Source organism: Protopterus annectens, chromosome 2.part0 (assembly GCF_019279795.1).
Source record: "Protopterus annectens isolate FY-2018-M chromosome 2.part0, PAN1.0, whole genome shotgun sequence".
NCBI classification, from domain to species: domain Eukaryota; kingdom Metazoa; phylum Chordata; order Ceratodontiformes; family Protopteridae; genus Protopterus; species Protopterus annectens.
In genome coordinates, this window is record NC_056728.1 from 1,169,961,359 (window position 1) to 1,169,983,102 (window position 21,744).

Here is a 21,744-nt window from a genome sequence, read left to right on the forward strand (position 1 = left end):
TGAAGATTTCTCCTCTACGTGAGTGCCTTCTTGACAATTTGTGGTATGTAGAATGACATATCACCTTATGTATTTTTTAAATTGGATAAAAGTTTGAAAGTTTTCATGGCTATGGTTATTTATTTAAAATATTCCAGGTATTTAAAATAAGAGTTATGTAGTTTATGAGTATATTGTTACTGAGTCTGTAAATAATGAAGTGTTGTACACCTCAAAAATGGTTACTTCTCTGTGCTACTTGATAAGCTGACAAAGAGAAACAAGCCATACACAATGCATCTCTGGTTTAATGGTCTTCATTTTTTATGAGCTGCAATAGATGGGTCCAGTACTAGTAAGCATATTTTGCCATCTTAAAATCACAGTTCGGTTAGAATCTTTGAAAGGCTATCATGGCAATATATTGATGACAATCATATTATAAACAACATCTAGGAAAATTTTGTCTTCCTAATGTAAGCAGGGCTAAGACATGTGGCATTGAATAGAACTTATGGCTACTACCAGAGTCACTAATGCTGATCTAATAAAACTGAACTGAGATGAAATAAAATGCAGCACAACTCTCAACCTCTTAATGCAAGCAATCTGGGCAAAGCGAAAAATAATGGAGGGGGGGCAAAGGCCCCAAAACAGGGACATTTCTTGAATATTATTCTTATAAATTTAGAAAATTGATACAATAACAAGTTTTTAACACCAACAAAAAGTAATTTAGTCGCCAAGGATGATGAATGAAAGTTCTTTTATTGTAATTCCAACCAAAAGTAAGCGCTTTCGTCTACCTCTGTAGACTTCATCAGACAAATGAGAACTGGCACCATACCATATTTATATACAACTTAATTATCTCAATAAAACAATTAAAACAATCAATACATTAAATTGAAAAATTGAAAAATTATAAAAATCATCTGCTTCACATTAATCAATTTAAAACTACACAGTGAAAAAAATGTATATATATATATTTATATATATATATACAATGGACATTATCTACTTTGGATGGGAACAGCTATGGCTGGAAAGATGTGAGAAGGAAGGGCAGATAGATCTTATTACATCTGATGTTAACAATATTATTTTTGAGTATAAGGGTTTCAAGATTTTCAACTATACACCAATTGTTTTAGGTATTGAGCATTTCAATCTACTTTCCAAAGGCTTTAAATTTGTAAAATCTCAGTTAGGAGATTTAGCAAACATTTTGATAGAACTTAAGACATACCTTAGGAAATTAAATTTAGAATTTTTACATAGAAAATCAGGTAGTGAAGGTTCTACATTTAATAGAGAGTTGGCTAGGAGTAGCACATACAACCCCCCACTTCATCCATCTATATTGACTTTTGAAAATATTGTCACAAATGAGATTTATGAAGCCTACAATAAAAATAGAAAGGACGGATTTCACCACAATATAAGCAGGGATGAAGAAAAACTATTACTGGATTTTAAAAAACAAAATGATATTAGAATTATGAAGCCCGACAAGGGAGGGGGGGTTGTTTTATTTAATCGAGAAGAATATAATAACCTTCTTACTAATATATTGTTAGATACCAATACTTATGCTTCGGTGTCTTATAATGAGATACAAATAGCCTATAGTAGGATTGATTCACTTTTGTATGAATATGTGTTAGAAGATAGAATAGATAAGACTACATATAATTTTTTAAATCAACCCAACCCTACTATTTCACAGTTTTTTGGAGTACCCAAAGTCCACAAGTCTATTGTGGAACCACCTTTTAGGCCAATTGTTTCTGCAAAACATTCGAAAACACATCCTTTAGCAGTATACATAGATAGAACTATTAAAAGTATTGTAACCAAGACAAATCATATACTTAAAGATTCTTGGGATTTTCTAGGTAAAATTAATAATGATATGTGGTCTGAAAATTGCATCTTTTTAACTATAGATGTAAAAGATTTGTTTACCTGTATCCCAAGACTAATAGGATTTGAATTTTTTGAAGATAGTATACATAAACATCTGGAAGTGTCCATAGATCAGAAACAGTTGGTTTTGGAATTAATGGAAGTTGTTTTAGACAACAATTATATAGGCTTCCAGGGTGAATACTTTCAACAAGTAAGCGGAGTGGCTATGGGGGCAGCTTGTGCCCCCATTTATGCCAACCTTGTGATGTTAGAATGGGAGGAGAGACATATATTTAATAGTATACATTTCAAACTTATGAAGTGTTATTATAGGTTTTTGGATGACATTTTTGTTCTATGGGAAGGTACACAGGAACAATTAGAGGAATTCATGGCTTACATTAATAAAACAACCAATTTTTTGTCTTTCACCCACACTGTTGGGCTTAACAGTATTGATTTTCTTGACCTCACAGTTAGTAAAGTAGGGTTGGGCTTTAAATCAAGGATTTTTCGTAAGGAGACATGGTGTAATGGTTATCTACACTTCGATAGTCATCACCCCTTCCATCAAAAAAGGAGCCTTATTAAAGGGCAGGCTGTAAGGGTAGCACGGATGACCTCTGATTTTAAGGACCTTTACGATGAGTTTTGTCTTTTTAGGTGAAAAATTTATTGAGAGGGGTTATCCAAAAGTTTTGGTTGGTGGTATTTTAGAAGAAGTGTATAATGGATGGGGTACAAAATTCAAGTCTTTATTGGGTAAAACACTAAATAAAACAGAGGAATTAAACAAAGAAAAAATAAATTACCAAGGAACCTGTATAACTGAATTCAACGTCTTCACTAAAGAATTCACTAAAATTTTGGAAACAAATTGGTCAATACTTAAGACCAATAAGGAGGTACATGAAGCAGTGGGTAACAGACCCTATTTCACTTATAAAATAGGTATCAACTTCAAAAAAACCTTTGAAAGGGACACCAGCTGTGGAATTGTTAAAAGGGCAACCCATGCCTGTGGTAGATGTGGACAATGTGTCCACATTTATAAAAATGAAACTATACAATTAAATAATAGCTTGGGTAGTATAGTACATTTTTGTAAGGGTAATTGTTATACAAAGATGTTAGTATATTTAGCCATTTGTACACAATGTTCTTCCTTTTATGTGGGAAAAACTGAAAGGGCATTAAAGGACAGGATCTATGAGCATACAAACGATATAAGAGTTAAAAAAGATACAAGTGCTTTATATAAACATTCCACAGTGTGTAGTTCTTTTAAAGGTTTTAAGTTTGGTATTATAGACCTGGTGAAAAATGATTATAAAGGAGGTGATTTGAAAAATCTTTTGTTACATAGGGAAGTGAGTTGGCAGTTGAGGCTGAAAGCCAACTATTTCCCTGGCTTAAACGAATATATTAGCATCAAAGCTATTTTGGTTGATAGAGCAGGGAAAGTATAAATTAATTTTTTAATTAATTTTTTAACATTAATTTTAACATTTATTAATTACATTATTCATATTAGCTATGTTAAAAGTATAAAACTGTAGTAGTTTATGTATAAACAATAAATTGGTAAAACATACATATAAGTTTTTTATTAAGGTAGATAATGTCCATTGTATATATATATATACATTTTTTTCACTGTGTAGTTTTAAATTGATTAATGTGAAGCAGATGATTTTTATAATTTTTCAATTTTTCAATTTAATGTATTGATTGTTTTAATTGTTTTATTGAGATAATTAAGTTGTATATAAATATGGTATGGTGCCAGTTCTCATTTGTCTGATGAAGTCTACAGAGGTAGACGAAAGCGCTTACTTTTGGTTGGAATTACAATAAAAGAACTTTCATTCATCATCCTTGGCGACTAAATTACTTTTTTTTTGGTGTTACAGTCTTTTGAGAACATTTGCTGCAGTTTTTGGTACAATAACAAGTTTTGCTTTAGCATATATTTTCTAAAGGACATGAAGCCTAAATCTCGATTTGGTGTCATTATTTAGTGACTACAGTCATGAATGATTTATCTGAATACCATACATTTTATTAGGAACTGACCAAAAATAGAAGGCATCAATGTGGACAATCTGAGGAAATCTGGACAGTTGAGCAATATGCAATAAGTGTTAAGTTAAAATGTTCAGTTTAAATGCTATCTTAAAAGAGTATACCCCTCTTGGACAGATGAAAACAACAAAATTTAGATCTCAGTATATTTACACTGTTTTCATTGTAGGTCATGTTTGTCAAGAATGGCAAAGCTAAAATCTTGATTTGAGTTTACTTCTGTTAAGTAATATCTCATTTCTTATGGTTCCCAACAGTTTACTCTCTATACGTTCAATTAAATCCACAAAATATTTGCATTCTCAAAGGCCCATTCAAAACTGAAGATTAAAAATGCACTATAATGAGCAAAAAAAGTAATATATATATATATATATATATATATATATATATATATATATATATATATATATATATATATAGGTTCATAGGTTCATAGGTTCATACTAGGCTATCTGCCCTGGAGCAATTATAAGCCTAGCCCGATTCTGTATGGCTTACGCCACCCCTTGATTTGAGTATACTGTGCCCTTTTTAAGGTTTAGTTTACTGTGCCTCTGTCTAATAGTGACACGGAGTAATCCCTGGGACAAACCTACGATCCCCATCCACTTATCGAGATTCTTCTTGAAGAGATTCAGTGAGGTGCTCTGCCTCACATGAACTGGAATTCTATTCCAGAGCAAAGGGAGCCTCTGGGTTATGAACCTGTCCCTCCAGCAAGTTCTATTTATTTCTGTGCTGAGGTTCAAGTCCCTCAAGCGTGTGGCTCTAAGGGATTTAGATTTACTGAGGTGGAGCATGTCCATTAATTCTGGATTTGAGATAGCTTTGGATGTCAGGCATAGATCGCCTCAAGTAGGCGGTATGCAAATAAGTAGAGCTGGAGTTATTTTAACCGAGCAGCATATGGCATCTGTTTGAGACCCTTGATCCTCTTGGTGAGATACTTTTGGGGTCTTTCTAATTGCTGCAGGTGTTGGGTAAGGTACATCCCAAAAGGGCATTGTATTCTATGATGGGCCTGATGAGGGATGAATAAAGGGCACGATTACCTCTCTTGATCTAGATGTGAAACCCTTCGTGATGAGGTGGGCTATGTAGAAGGTCTTTCTAACCACTTTGGCAATGTGGTTTTCAAAGGAGAGATTGCTATCAACTTGGGTCCCCAGGTCCCTAATAACTTTCTGTGTACTTAATGGGTTTCCGCCTATGTGGTAATTTGTGGGCACATTGTTTTTGCCAAAGGGTATGACTATACATTTTTTGGCATTTAACTTTAAACCATGGCGCTGGCACCAGTTATCTGTCTCTGTGAGACCTTTTTGAAGGATGTTTGTCTCAGCTGGAGAGTTGATTATGGCGCCCAGTTTGCAGTCGTCTGCCAACTTGGTGAGCCATAGTCCTCCCATGTTTGCCTGTACCTCAGAAAAGTATATACCGAACAAGAGTGGTCTCAGGACAGAACCCTGTGGGATGCCACTTGTGACCGGTTTCGAGTCTGACATGGCTCCAGCAACTCTCACTCTGTGGGTTCTGTCTTTGAGCCAGTTTGTGACCCATCTTGTGACATAAGGGTTTATATTTAAGCTGGATAGCTTATCTATGATGCCCGAGTGGGGTATTGTGTCAAATGCCTTTGCAAGGTCCAGATAGGCTGTGTGGACTACCTTCCCTTCATCTATGGCTTTGGTGACTGTTTCAAAGAAGTCAACCAGGTTCAAAAGGCAGGATCTGCCCTTGACAAAGCCGAACTGGGTAGGATCTAGTGTCTGTGGGTCCCCAATGTCTTTGTTTATGAGCTCCATGATGATCCTCTCCATAGCCTTGCAGACTAAGCTAGTCAGGCTTATGGGGCGATAGTTTCCAGGGTCCGTAGAGGCTCCACCTTTGTGGAGTGGGACCACTGTTGCTGTACGCCATTCTGTGGGCACATATCCTGTAGTGAGGTTGAGATTGTATAGCTGTTTTATTTGAGGGATTAGTTCCTCTTGTAGTTCATGTAGGACGCAACCTGGGACACCATCTGGTCCCATGGAAGCAGTGTTTTTGCTTTGGAGAGGGCAGCCTTCACCTGAGCATCTGAGATGTTTGGGAGGCAGCCCTCTGCTGGGATAGATACTTGCTCTTTTGGAGGGGGGTGGTGAAGTTTGCACTGAACCTGTCTGCCAGGATATTGGCGATGTCTGTGGGTTCAGTGTATTTTTTGTCGTTTAGAATCAACTCAGAACAAGTCTGGGAGTTGCATCCCAGGTTTCTAACATAACTGAAAAAAGCCTTATGATTGTCTTTGGTGTCCTGTGCAATTTTTCTCTCGAAGCTGGCCTTGGAGGATTTTATGAGGGATCGTAATTTTTTGCTAGTACTGATCAGAGATGCCTTCCCTATTAGGGATTTTGCTCTATCATGTAGTAGCTTCCTCCTTCTGTTGTACAGTTTATTTATGGCAGGGGTCCACCAGACTGGACGCCTGACTTTGGATGATTGGGTCTTGGTTTTGTTTGGGATAGCATGATCCATGCATTCCTGGAGATGTCCGTAGAATGCATTTTATATAGGATTCTGCAGTTTGGGCTGTAGTTTCCACTGGCCCTGGGGCCTTGAAGGATACCACTTTGGTTTTGAGAAGTGAGAAGTTCGCTTTTGAGAAGTTTTTCACTGTGGTTTTCTGGGCTGGGGTCGGGATGTGGACATCCAGTGAAATTAATTTATGGTCTGATCTTACCAATGAGGGATATACTTCTGGTGTGGAGCATAGAGTCCCCATGTTGGTAATGATCAGGTCTAGTATGTTGTCCCCTCTTGTGGGAGTGGTGACTAGTTGTTCCATAGCATTTGAGTTTATAACTTCCAGGAATCTTTGGGCTAAGGTGCTGGGGCTTGAGTAGTGCTTCCAGTCAATGTTTGGGTAATTGAAGTCGCCCAATATAATGGTGTTCGGAGAGATCTTCATGTTCTCCAATGTTTTCAGGAAAGCCGAATGGGATTCCTGACTTTGAGAGGGTGGTCTGTAGGATGCTATAAACTGAAAAGCAGTCTTGCCCACTGTTAGTTGCACATGGATGGTCTCCGATACTTCGTGCAATGCCACTAACCTGGAGGTGTGGATATCCTTGATAAATATGGAATCTCACCCTCCTTTTGTGGTTCGGTCCGGGTTTTGGGGCTGAAAAGCATGATATGAGGTATAGCCTGGTAGTGCTGGGGTGCTCTCTGGAGCCTTGAACCAGGTTTCTGTCACTGCACAGATATCGATGTTCTCCATACTGAGGAGAGCTTGAGTGTGCATCTTGAGGTTAAGACTTCTGGTGTTTAGCAGCATTACCCTTAGTTTCTTGTTCCTTGTGCTGTCTATGGGGGTGGGTTTGACTTTTGAGCCTTGCCTAAAAAAGGCACTATGGGGTTGGCAAGAGCCCTTGCCAATATCCAAAAGCCCAGTGGTGACAGGTGCAAGCCATAGCTAGCGAAGCAATGTGGCCTGTTGAGCATGTCATCCCAGGCTGACAGACACTGGATCCCCTTTGAATGACACCAAAATTTTAGCCAATTGTTAAAATCGATCATTTTGTCTTTGTACTGTGGCATCATTCTAGGTGAGGGTAAGATGCTGCTCAAGGTCAAGGTCATACCAGCCTGGGCTACATGATCAGAGAGCTCCTCTATGTCTCTTTTCATGTAGTCCAGGGAGGTACGTCTCAGGTCATTCACACCAGCATGTACAATGACTGAGTCATATTTGTATTTGCTTTGGAGTGACCTGAGTGCTTGCGTTATGTGTCGGATCCTAGCACCCGACAGGCAGCTCACTATGACCTTCTCTTTATTCAGCCTGGTGAGCAGGACGTCAATATGTCTGACAATAGAGTCACCTATAACAAGAGTATCAGGTGTGTTATTCAGCCTTAAGGGCTGTGGCTGATTGGCACACTGACTTTGTGGGTTATGTGTTGTGTGTGTTTTGTTTTGAGGTAGCGTTTGCTTGGATGTCTGCTTTGGAGGTCTCTGTTGCTTAGGTAGATTTTTATTTAGAGCCTCTGAGTATGTTTTTGTGTATTTATGTGTTTGGTTCGCTGATGTGGTGGGACTATGTGATACTGGAATTGTGTTGTGTGAAGTTACCTTCACCTCCTGACTGGTTACACCAGTTTTGAGATGAGAGAGCTCAGCCTCCAGTTTGGCTAAATAGTTGCATCTCTCACATATATTTGAACCTGTTTGGAGAAGGAGAGGGTTGTCCGTGTACATGAGACAGTTGTAACATTGCCTCAAAATTCCCAGATTCACCAGCTGGACTGGAGAGGAAACCATTGACTGACCTTTGGACATGCTAGAATAATAGGGAAACTGAATTTAAGATGGACCAATAGAGGACAGGGTAATCGTAGAGAGTATAAGAGTAAGTAGTGCTTATGGTTTAATAGTGCTAACTTGTAGGATTACTTAATTGGACCAGTGAAGGGCCTTAGAATGAGAATTTGGTGTTTAAATTGAGAGATAGAGCAGTTCTAAGGGAAAAAGTGAAGAGCAGACTTTGTGGAGCCAGGAATAGTTTAAACCCAATTAGGCGGCGCTGCCCGTTGTTGCGCTATGCTCAAAAACATGCAAAACCACGCAAAAGAGGGTTTTAAGAGAGGAAGATGAAGGAGTTGGAATTGACCCAAAATGGCCAATAAAACTACAGTTTCAAGTCAGTAACCACTCCCACAGGGGCAGGCAGGCTGCTCAATGTTTTTCACTGCCACTGATCAACAGAGAGACTTTCCTTTAGCCCAAGCAAAAAATGGCCTCACAGAAACTTACAAACAGTTCAAGAACAGCAAGCCTGTAACTGAACTTTTTTAAATCTCAGAAAAGTGGGAAAAAAGCAAGATTTTTTTTTTTTTTGTTTTTCAGAGATAGCAGAGGTTAACAAGTATCAGCAAGTTATAACAGTGCAGTAAATGACCCCACACAAGAGTGCTAGGCCAAAGACAGATAAAATGCAAGTTTTGAGAAAAAACGATTTTAAAAATAAGTGCACACAGGAAATTCAGTAAACAGCTCTAGGTTGTGCTCTAAATACAGTTACTAATGCAGAAATCAAATTTAACAAGCCAGAAAATGCTCAAAATAGGCGGCTATGCAGAAAAACTTAGCAAATAAACAGAGGAAAAATACTTAAAGTCTCAAAAGTGGCTCCTTTCTTCTCTCAGCGTTTTCTCCTCTTGTTGGGTGCTTCACCAATAGCCAACAAGCCTGAAAAGACGCCAAAACCACGAGGCAAACAGGTTCTAAGAGAGGAAGATGAAGGAGTTTTGGAAGTGACCCAGAATGGCCAATAAAACTACAGTTTCAAGCCAGTAACCACTCCCACAGGGGCAGGCAGGCTGCTCAATGTTTTTCACTGCCACTGATGAACAGAGAGACTTTCCTTTAGCCCAAGCAAAAAATGGCCTCACAGAAACTTACAAACAGTTCAAGAACAGCAAGCCTGTAACTGAACTTTTTTAAATCTCAGAAAAGTGGGAAAAAAGCAAGATTTTTTTTTGTTTTTTTGTTTTTTTTATATATATGTATATATATATATATACATTGAATAAGCGCTTTAGTCTCAGTAGTTTGAAACTTCATCAGAAAGGGCATTTTTAATCTTCACTAGTGAATGGGCCTTTGAAAATACACACATTTTGTGGATTTAATTGAATGGCTATATGGAGTGAACTATTGAGAACTGTAAGGAACACAGAGAGTGTTTTTATTTTGTTGGTTTATGTGGTGGTGTTGGTGTGATAATATCTTGTTTCTGTTTGTGTATCACAGATATTTCCTGTAGGCCAACATCATGTAGACTAGTTGTGTTCCAAAATTAAAATAAAGTTGAAAGATCATCTGCTTTTTCTTGAAATGTGGAAGGCAATATATTACAAAGTGGCATGAAATGTATCTAACTATCAATGTTAAAAAGAAGTGCTGTACAATTTACAAGCCTATTCCCTGATAACATGTATCACCCTAAGGGAAGGCAGTCTAAATCATTTCTTGAGATCGCTTGAACTAAAAGATTATCACTTCAGTGACAGAGCATCCCCTTGCATACATAATGCAATTGACCTCATTGCAGAATCAAATCAAGCAATACACTGCATTAGCTGAGTGAAATCAAAACCTCTTATTTATTTATTTATTGATTGATTGATTTGACATTTGTTGACCAGGATAGTCCAACTGAGCTTGCACCCTTTTTAAGCAGAGGCCCAGGGAGAAAAGCTCCACAGTACAAATTATGAAGTAAAACATGCACAATACAAATAATGCAAGTAATAAATTCACAGGGGTGAATTAAAATACAATAAACAATAAAAGTTTATACAGTAAAAGGACAAGCAGATATCTTTTACAGTGCAAGTAAGAGATGTCAGCAAATAAGGCATTTCAAATAAGTAGTAGGTATTGAGGAGGATGGTCAGAACAAAGTGGCAAAAAGTGCATAAAGATTGTTATACGTGGTCTAGTATGAAATCCATAGCAGTTTGTTTGACAAGTTACAGTGTGAGGGGTAGTAAGATAGAAACAGATTACAAGAGGCTAGGAAGTGATACATGAGGCTAGAAACTGAAGGGGTATGGAGAGCAGTAGTTGATTATCATTGTAATAGGCAGGAGGTTAGAGCAGATAGGATAACTGTAGGAAAGGAAGAAGTAGGAAGGAGCATGAGGGAAGGAAAAGATTAAAGGAGGATAGAGGGAAGATTTCAAGTGGGAAGATTGCAGTGACAGAATCAAGTGCTGTATAGGTAATTTCTCTTATTGCTGAAGTACTGCATAATTACTGAAGTAGTCAATGAAAATTCCTCAAGTGTCAATAACTATAAGGCAACATAAATAATTACAGTGCAGGAAAATTGAAGTCTGCCTTCAAAGAGTCTTCTGCTTGAAATGAAACCAAACCTGTGAAGCTGGAATTATCGAAATGTGTAGCTAAAATCAAGGTAAATAATGCACAAACTTTATAAAGGTGATATTGATAAACTCATAGTTGTACATATGGGTGTACAATGTTTCTTCTCAAAGATGAATGGTTTTGATTTCTCATAACAGGTAGCTTACCTCCAAAAAAACTCCCTTTTAGTATACGGCCCAGTAACAGATGGAATGGCTTGACAGAGATAGCACCAGCTGCAGCTCCTCCAACAATTACACAGGTTCCACCTCCTGTTTGGCAACATTCTAGTGCTGATTGCTGTAAAGCAATAACAAATGGAGAGTGATTTCTTAACAGAACTGAAACTAGAGTCATCATAGATTGAGAAATGATTTTCAGGTATCGTTCTGTCTTTCAGATGATGAATCTTAACAGATTTAAATACATAATTTATAAAGTCAGCACAAAATAAATATTTATACGAAATTTTAATAGTTCCATTACATACATACATTCCTACAGAAAGAAAGAAAGACAAATAAAGATTTTTTTCATTCCTTCATCTGTTTCTAAATTCATTTTAACAGTCTATGTCTGGTTTAGCTAAGGTATTTAAGCCTATTTTAGTAATTTCAGTACATAATTTCACTATATTTTGATATTTAAGTGGACTGTCTGTTGTTATTGAACCCTGGTTTTCAATCATATTCACTGATTATATGCCAGGCTAGTTCAGGACTAGTGTTTGCATTAAGGTAGTTCCAGGGCAGTTAGCTCAGAGCTAAGGTTCTAAATGTTTTTCCTTCCCACACACACTGTTGTAGTTGTGTTCCTAAGCCCAGGGTATCTGTTCTTGCTGCCTCTTAGGATAATTTGGCAATATAATTCCCTCCCTCTCTATATTGGCTGTTGACAATAAACACATAAGTAAATAATTTTGCAAAGTCTCTCTCTCCTTAAACTATTCACATGTTAAAAAGACCTTTGATAAACTGTTAAATAGTCCGTGCACTGATACCGCTTGTATTGCTTTTAGTGATAAATTAGTGAGTTTTTACTAAATTTAGGATTGGCCGCAGTGGTGCAGTGGTTAGGGTTGTCGAGAGCTTCTCTGGTTTGATTCTTGGCTGGAGCTCCTTCAGAGTGGAGTCTGCATGTCCTCCCTGTTGTCAACTGAGTTTTAAAGACATGCAGGTAGATGCGTGTGTGTGTGTGTGTGTGTGTGTGTGTGTGTGTGTGTGTGTGTGTGTGTGTGTGTGTGTGTGTGTGAAGGTTGGGCACCAGGCTGGCTAATCAACACCATAAAAACACCACTGCCAATCATTCTGTGGACCGGTGATCTGCTGTGGTGACCCCTAACTGGGAAAACCCGAAAGACATTGCTTTGCTAGTTAATTCATTCCTTTTGGTGGCAGAAGAAGGTTTCCAGGCTAGTTGTTTTGTATTGAACTTTAAGTACTCAGTAACAAGTCAGCCCAAACATTATCCTAAACTTAACCAAACTCCAAGCAGGTATAATCACCCCTGGCTCTAAGTCATTCCTGTCAAAATCATGGACCAGCACTTCCCCACAACTTCTATAGCCAACCTGACTGAACTTGGTATCTTGAGATAGGATAAGACTTGTCTTGTGTTGTTTGACAGTCCTCTATTGCTCAAACTGCATTAATACAGTGTTGGAGAGATGTACATATATAATGTCCTTGGAGGCAAAAATTTTACACACAGTAAACTAAGACAGCAAAATCATCAGCAGTACATTACACATCACACCTCTCTAAGGGCATCACAACATGCATAATCCATCATATGCTGAGGTTCTAAAGATTAACTTATCTAAAACCTCAGAGACTTCCAAAACATGACACAGACACAAAGTACACTCAGCAAGTAAAGCCATCTTCCTCACAAAGCACAACGAGTCCCAAGACCACAGATGCTGACCCCATAATGTAGGCAGCGACTCAACCAAACACTCTTGTTATAGGGTTGACTACATTGTAAGACATACAGGTGTGTCTCTTACTGGTCTGAACAATGAAATAGTGATGGTTAATTGCTCATCTGGTGCCAGGATCCATCGTATTATGCATGTACTCAAACAACAGTGCCAGTATGACTCTGTCATAGTTCATGCCATTGTGAATGACTTGAGGTGTATCTCCCTGGACTGTATGAAGAGAGACATAATGGAGCTCTTAGACTATGTGTTTAGGCAGGTATGAGCCTAACACTGAGCAGCATTCTACCTTCTCAAAGGGTGATGCCACAATATGAGCAAAGAATAATTAACTTTAATTATCTAATTCGTTTTTGGTGTCATTCAAAGGGGGTTCAATATCTCTTAGCTTGGAAAGATATGATTGGCAGGCCATGCTGTTTTGCCAGGGATGATCTGCATCTTGCCCTCTCTGCTGTTTTGATTATTGGCAAAGACAATGTCCACCCCCACAGTGCAGTGTCTTTTTTAGGCAATGCCAACCTGATAAGCCTACCAACATAATGAAAAAAGCTAAGGAAAATATGAAGGTGTTCTTAATCAATGCTAGGAGCCTAAACAAGAAACTGCACTCCCTATAAGCTCTTCTTACCCTGGAGAATGTTGGCTTTTGTGCAGTGACTGAGACATGATTTAAAATTGTAGAGAACACTACAGCTGTCCAGGGCTATAACACCTTTCACACATTTAGGCCTGCTACTGTGCAGAAGGGGAAGAATGTAGAGGTATTTCAGTCTTAATCCAGAAAAGATTCACATCATAGCTGATCTGATAAAGTAGCAGGATGCACTAGCACTTCTTAACTATCAGAAAGGTCCTGTACCTTATTTTAGCTAGCTATAGAATCCCCCTGTATGACCCAAGAAACCCAGAATGTCTATCTAAAGGAGCTAGAATTGCTCATTAATAAACCCAATACTATTTTCCTACATGATATAAACTATCCAACTATAAACTAGAAAACTCACACCACCACTTGTGCACAAGCACAGAGATTCCTGGACTTTGGCAATACAAATGCCCTCTAACAATTATTCAGAGTACCGACTAGGGGAAGCAGCATATTCTATATCATCCTTACTAATATGGGGGCATCTTACACCATCTCTTGCATATTTTTATCACTTCTTAGTTTTGATCATAAAGTCATCTGCTTCAAAATAAAATTGAAACAAGAGATCCCTTCCGCCAAAAGTACCTTTAGAAATTTCTCTGAGACAAACTACCTACTTCTAACTGATACATTGCCAAACTTCAAATCCCCACCAAACCCAATTAACTCCACTGAATATGCAGAAATGTACACCACTACTCTTTACCAGGATGTACGCAGCTACACAGATGCAGCTGTAACCTGTATGAATGAGTTCAGGGCAAACCCCAGAAATAAAACCTACATTGTGGAACCATAGTATCAGCAAACTTTACAATTAAAGGAAAATTATCTTGACCAAAAGTAAAAAGTGTAATTCCCAGAATGCGAGAGCCCTTATCACTGAAATAAATAAACAACTCAGGAGCTTAATGAAATCCACCAAAGCTAAGTTTTTGGCTAAAATACCACCCATCCCAAAGACAATCACAAGGCTTTTTTTATTTATTTTCATAATGTCAAAGCAGAAGGCAGCAATGCACTGAGCTGAATGTGAATGGTGTTACCTACACTGAGGTTGAAGATACAGGAAACCTACTGGCTGATAAATTCAGCTCTAACTTTATCCCCCATCTGTCTCTTAAGATATACCTGAAACTGTCTAACCATCAGCTATCACACAATACCAGGATCTAAAAGTGCTATCAAAACAAAAATGCTGCATTGATGGGTCCAGATGATATCTCTGGATGTATCTTAAATAGCATGAGGCATGAATTAGCCAGTCCCCTTAACAACACTGTTCAATATCAGTCTCTGTACAGTTTTGTACCAAGTGAATGGAGAACAGCTACAGCCAGTTCTCTGCATAAGGAAGGACCTTCCACAGATCCAGGCAATTACAGACCCATAAGTCTGACCAGCATCATATGTAAACCCATGGAAAGACATGGATTAATCAATAAAGACTTAGAGAACCTCCAAACAATGGACCCATTTCACTTTGAATTCATCAAGGATAGGTCATACTTACCAAACCTGGTAGACTTTTTTTGAAAAAGTGACCAAAGCAATGGATGTAGGTAAAATGGTACACACTGCATACCTTGACCTGGCTAAAACTTTTGAAACAATCCCTCACTCAGGCATAGTAGAAAACATAAATAAACTGAGAATGAACCTTTGTGTCACCCACTGGAGTGTGGCTGGCTCACAGATAGGATGCAGGAAAACAAAATAAGGGATGCTACATCCACAAAGAGACTGGTCACCAGTGGGTGACATTTCCATCTTACCAGCAGACAAGGGTGGGGCGGTGGTGGACATGGACTCCAGTTATTACTGGGCTGAGGGAAGTAGACAATTGTCTAACCCTCAACATTATATGAACATGCCCACTGACTCCACTCTTAATTTCAAAAAAGAGATTGATAATTTTTTGCAGGAAGCAGTCGATCAGGGAATTATCAGTGAGAAAACTAGACAACAATTAATGGTCAAAGACCCAGGCAAACAATATCTTTATCTACTGCCTAAAATTCACAAATCTTTGAGTACGCCACCAGGCAGGCCTATTGTTTTGGGCATAGGCTCCCTTACGGAGCCATTGTCATAATTTTTGACAGAATATTTGCAACCACTATTGCCACATGTCAGAGCTAGATTAAAGGACACAACCAAATTTCTACAAATTGTATCTGAGTCTGAATTGGAACCTCATTGATTGATGTGTAGCCTGGATGTTAAATCATTTTATACCAGCATTCAATACTGGGCTGTATTAACAGCATTAGAATTGTGGCTAAATAAGACCAATATCTATAGTCCAGGTTTTAACACATTGCTTATTTGCATGGCCGAGCATGTCTTTACCAAAAATGTCTTCTATTTTCAACACGAGTGTTACTGGCAAATACAAGGTACAGCAATGGGGTCATCTTTTGCCCCAATATATGCTGATTTATATATGGGATATGTGGAGGAACACATTATATACAATGAATTACATAATCTGTATTTGCCAGAGATAGACATATGGAGATGTTTTTTGGACGATTGTTGGCTTGTATGGAAAGGAGGCAGTGATTATTTGGAGGAGTTCATTGAATACCTCAATGCAAACAAATGGGGGGCTGAGTTTACAGTGAGTTATCACAAAAATGAGATTCACTTTTTGGATGTAAATTTACAGCGTCGACCAGATAACACATTACGTACCACAGTTTATCGAAAATATCCACAATACAACAGCCTGCTACACGCCTCCATCCCAAACATAAAATTAATAATATTCCTAAATCTTAGTTTTTGTGCTTGAAGAGAATTTGCTCTTCACAGCAGGATCTGACACAATCCCATCAGGATTTAGCCAACAGATTTTTGGATAGGGGATACGGTACATATAATGTCAACTCGGCCATGCAATGGACTAAAAACCAATACAGGGATACCTTATTATACCAGAGGGACCAAACATACCATGGTGTTAGTTTGTTTTGTATTATGTTTGTATTGTTGTTATTTATGTTTTTTTTTTTTTTTTTTGTATTCTTCCACTTTTGTGAGATAAAATAGTCCACACTTTCAGTTTGTGTTTATTGTTTATTTCTGTTTTAATTTAAATACATGTTATTTTTTAGTTTTTCAGGAAAGGGCTAGGTGGTGCTTGGTATAATATAGTTTAAGCAGTGTAGAAGTTTATAACGTGTAGTTATGTTTTAGTAGTTATAGGTATGTTGAAATGTGGTGTAGTTTTAATTTGTATTAATTTTTTTAAATATGTACTTTGGTCACTAGATGGTGGTGGCTTTTATTAGATGTATGCTGATGTGGACGTTCGGTATGGTGTGTGGATGTGTGGTGTGTACATTTTTGGAGTTGTCTGTGTATAGGTATTGTAGGAATATAGGTAAGTGAATGGTTTTATGAGAATGCTTGGTTTTATTGTGTTATGTGTGTGTGATGTATTTGCGACTTTTTTATTTTTAGTGTTCGGTGAGGGAATGAGGAGTGTAGTATGGAAATTGGTTAGTTTTCTGTTTACTTTACTGTTTATTTGCTGTCGCTGCATGATATTTAGTTTCTTGTAGGATTTACTATGTGCACGCTGGTTAGATTAGCCAATCAGCATGGTATAATAGAATATAAACATCGACCCAGGAAGGATAATAAGGATACCTTCAGAATGGCCACTACATTTAGTAGAAACACTGATGTTATTGACAAACATTGGAATATTTTGAAGACCAATGAATAATTGGATGACCTTTTGGGGGACAAATGCTTATTTTCCTTCAGCCGGAGCAAAACCTTAGTGTCCCATTTCTCTCATTACAAAAATCATGCATCAGGATGCCATTTATCATCAAACCACATTAACAGGGGAGAGACTGGTTGGTTCTTATCCTTGCAGTCATTGCACCTTCTGCAAATATGTTTTCAAAACTAAAACCTTCACCAGTAAAAATACTGGACAGTTGTACAACATTAACTGCTTTGCTAATTGTGGAACGGACTGGGTTATATATTTGGCCACTTGCACCTGTCAAGCCTTCTATGTGGGCCAAACTTCCAGACAATTCAGATTTTGAATGTCAGAACATTTAGGGGATATTAGGAATGCCAGAGCCACCAATGCTCTTTACAGACATTCACTGATTCATCACACAGCAAAATTTACCTTTACAGTTATAGATAAAATATCAGGCAACAGATCTTTCAAAAAGGGGTGGCACAGTATATTAAACATGAAGGAAAGGAAATGGATTGTAAAACTAGGGGGTCTATTCCCACCTGGATTAAATGATAAACTGTAGTGCTTTCCTTTCTTTTCATGGGTTGGATACCATTTAGAACTATCCAGTACTCCTGGGTTGGTACCAAGAGTACAATAGTTTGAAAAATAAAAACAGAAAACAAAAGAAAAAAGAAAAAAAACAAAAAAAGAGAGCAGAACAGTAAATCTGCATGGAATTTATTGTGTTTTGCATTGCGTTTTTGTTCTCATTATCTGGTATTAGACCAGTTTTGTCTTGAACAGAAAATGATGTCATGGGCACTTAATGAGATTAAGTCTATATTGCAGTGTTCACACTGTTTTATGTAATGTACCACTGATGAAAGCTACAAGCTGAAACCGGTCTGGTTTTTAGAATAAATCTTCATGCTCCCAAGGGGCTGGCTCTTTTTTTGATGTTCGTTACAGTTTGTCTGGCCCATGCACCTACCGTGCTTGCTAGCCTTCCTCTTTTTGATCACCAGTGGATCCCCCAGAGTCCTGCATTGGGTCACCTGCTGTTTGGAATCTACTTTGTAACTCTAAATGACTTAACCATCCCGCAGGAAGGTTTAACCCAAACAAATAACTGGTGCCAATACCATGGATTGAAACTAAATAAAAAATGCATTATCATTTCTTTTGGGAAGTCATTTACCCTGAGGAACTAACACAGTGACAGTATGCTTCTAATAGTTGACTAAATTGTTCAGGATTTGAAAACTTATGTGGCCAGTGACCTAACTTTCAACTAACATGTGCCCATTGTTGCAAGAAAGTGCTTCTGTATTGCACAGCTTATAAATAAAATGGTTGTGTCTTGATCTAGGGATGTCATTGTGCCCCTTTAATCAACCATCATTAAGCCAGTCATCGAGTATTATGACCCCTTTGACATATATCCAGACACATGCGACAAGTGGAACACCCACAGAGATACCCTATGAAAAGGATACAAGGCCTAAACAATATGTTCTATGTGGACCAGCTCAAAGCCTAGTTACTATATTCTGTATCCTACAGTGTGCTAAGTGGTGACCTGTGTCTGGCATGCAAGGCATCCTTTGACTAATTTTGCTGGACTTACTGCACATCCAGATGTCAAATGTTATCAGAAATACTTGGTCTAGGAATCTAAACCTCTTCTGCAACATCAACAGAATAGTTTGGAGGGACAGGTATATCTCATAGAGGCTAACACTGCTCTGGAACAGATTCTCTGGCCACATAAAACAAAGATCACCCCTGTCTATATTCAAGCACAACATAGATCTATGGATGGGAAACAGAAATGTTACCCCAGGACTACCCCCCTGTTATTCTAATGGAAACCCATGCTTTACCCCCTGCATGGGTCTTCTCAAATTATTTATGAAATGATAACAGTTATACTCTCTAGGAGTGATATATAATAGGTTCATAGGTTCATAGGTAGGTACTAGGCTATCTGCCCGAGGGCATTTATAAGCCTAGCCAGAGTGTGTCGGCTTTCGTCGCCCCATTGATTATAGGTTCATATCAACCATGGGATGGCTAAGGCCACTCTGACACCAAATGAGACAGGTTGATTCAAGTACCAAAAGGGAAATTAGCTATGCTTAAAATGGCTTGTAATGGCAGCTAGCCTAGTATTTACCTATGAACCTATACAGACTAAATGATCTAGATAAAACATTAGAAATAATACTAAGCTAGTAAAACAGTAGTGCTGTATGTAGACTACAGTAACAGGATTTTAAGTGTTGGTGCTGCCAGTACACAGTCAGCTGTGACTTTTATTAACAGACTCTGTAGGCTCTGCAACTAAAACTTTGGGAAGCAAATAAGCAAATCAAAAGAAGGATAAAAAAAACATCATGGTCTTCAAATGAACTAACAGTGATGGACAGCTGCGGTGGTGCAGCAGTTAGCGTTGCCGCCTCACAGCAAGAGGTTTTACACTTCGATCCTTGGTTGGGGTGCCTTCTGTGCAGTGTCTGCATGTCCTCTCTGTGGTCGCGTAGGTTTCCTCCAGGGGCTCTGGTTTCCTCCCAAAGACATGCTGTAGGTGGACTGGATACTTTAAATTGGCCCTAGGCGTGTGTGTGTGCATGTGTGTGCCTTCCGTGGAAGGCTGGGTACCAGGCTGGCAACTTGACACCGTAAAACTCCACTGCCAATCATTAGTGGACAGGTGATCCACTGTGGCGTCCCCTAACCGGGAAAAGAAGAAGAAGTGTTGGGGATGAAGATATGCGTTTAATCACGACTGTTTTTTGTTGATGTGATTGCCAAACGTGCTTTACCATCACTGCAGTTACTAAGAATGTGAGTCTGCTTGACACTTTTGCTGAATCACACTTGTTACAGTCCTATAAAGTTTTGAAGTTGATAATATATAAATACTGGGGGAAGGGGAGGCAAAGTCCCCACAGTACCTATTTCGGGCTCCAGGTTTTGAAAAAGTATAGTTTGTATGCGTTAACGAGAGGAAGTCATTATCGCACACTGTCAGAATGGACAGTAACTGCCAAAATGCATTGAATGATGTGTGTTTGAACAGGGAACTCACCTTCCAAGGGAAGCATACATCATTTATAAACTATAAGCAGTATCAGTAGAGAAGGTGCACAAGACTATACACCAGTTAAAATGGAAGGAAGTAGGAAAGAACTCAGAATAGCAAAAGCCCAAATGGAACAAAAATAAAATCAGTTACACTTGTCAATCTTGTCTATGAGAAGGGACCAGAAAATTAACAATCCAGATGTCCCCATGATGGTTCATTTAAAAAATGTAAAAATCTTTTCCAGAACAGATATAGGAGTACACCTTTGCAAGCATACCTGCTGGAGCTGATCGGAAAGGGGGGAGCCTAGTAATCACCTGTGAATATATATCCCCCAAATTATTCACAGGTGATTAATAGGCTAATCAAATCCAGAGGGTCTTTTAAAGCTTAGCCCTGCTTTGTAATTATCCAAAGGTAAGAATCAAACCATGCACCTTGTATCTGTGAGCTACAGACCTTAAGCATTATGCCAGCCTCATCCCTTAAATAATATCTTATGAGCTCAGTTTTGCTGAATGGTTCTATCCCTTCTGCCCTAGCTTTTCTATGCAAGTACATGTATTTAAGGGGTGGGCTTAGCATAGCAGTTATGGTCTTCGTTTCATAGACACAGGGTTTGAGTCTGACTGCAGGTTATTGGCTAGGCTTAAAATGGTCCTTTGGGGCAGTTAACCTAGTATTCACCTATGAACCTATGAAGCATCTACATACTTACAATTGCTCTGACTTCATCAGTGTCACATTTGAGACATTCAGAAATCAACACACAGCCTACCTACTTGAGAAATATAGTGCAAGTCTGATACTTCTTTTTTACTTTCAAGCCTCTTTGCCTTAATCTCTCTAGCATCATAGTCATGTCCCTGATTACTAGCTCCTCGGCATAACTCTCAACCTCTAAGTGCTACAAATTTGGACAAAGCTTAAAATAATGGGGGGGGGGTCAAAGGCCCAAAAATATGGACAGATTTTAAATATTGCTCCTATAAACTTAGACAGTCACTAGAATAACGGGATTTGTGGTAGCATGTATTTTTTAAAGGATATGAAATCTGAAACTCATATGTATGTCATTATTTAGTGGCATCAGTCTTTAGTGATTTGCCAGAAAACCACAAATTTTATGAAGAACAGACCAAAGATGTGAAATGAAACTGGACAGCTAAGAGGTATGCTCCCAACTCTAGACAGATCATCAATTACATTGACTACACCACCTGACATTTCAACCATTTCAGCCATAGTTTTCTTTAACATTTTTTGAGCTAAAGAAACTGTAAAGGGTAAACTTAAAACATTTTCTCTAACCAGTGGAGTATTAAATGTTCACAGCTTAAAGCTAACTTCATTGAACCTAATCTGACAAACATCTGGTTACCATCAAGCACAGAGAAAAACATGGAATTAGGCATAGCTGTTATAAATATTTCAGTAGTCTGAAGTAGATA

General features: G+C 38.3%; 1 protein-coding gene across 2 annotated transcripts in view; it reads right to left on the reverse strand.

Moving 5' to 3' along the window:
• LOC122793404 (alcohol dehydrogenase class-3-like) overlaps positions 1-21,744 on the reverse strand; it is a 517,897-nt gene that overhangs the window by 82,645 nt on the left and 413,508 nt on the right. For both annotated transcript variants that reach the window (XM_044061379.1, XM_044061380.1), the window contains exon 7: positions 11,064-11,196. In XM_044061379.1, coding sequence (XP_043917314.1) covers positions 11,064-11,196 — 133 coding nt within the window. The remainder of the gene's footprint in view (positions 1-11,063; positions 11,197-21,744) is intronic.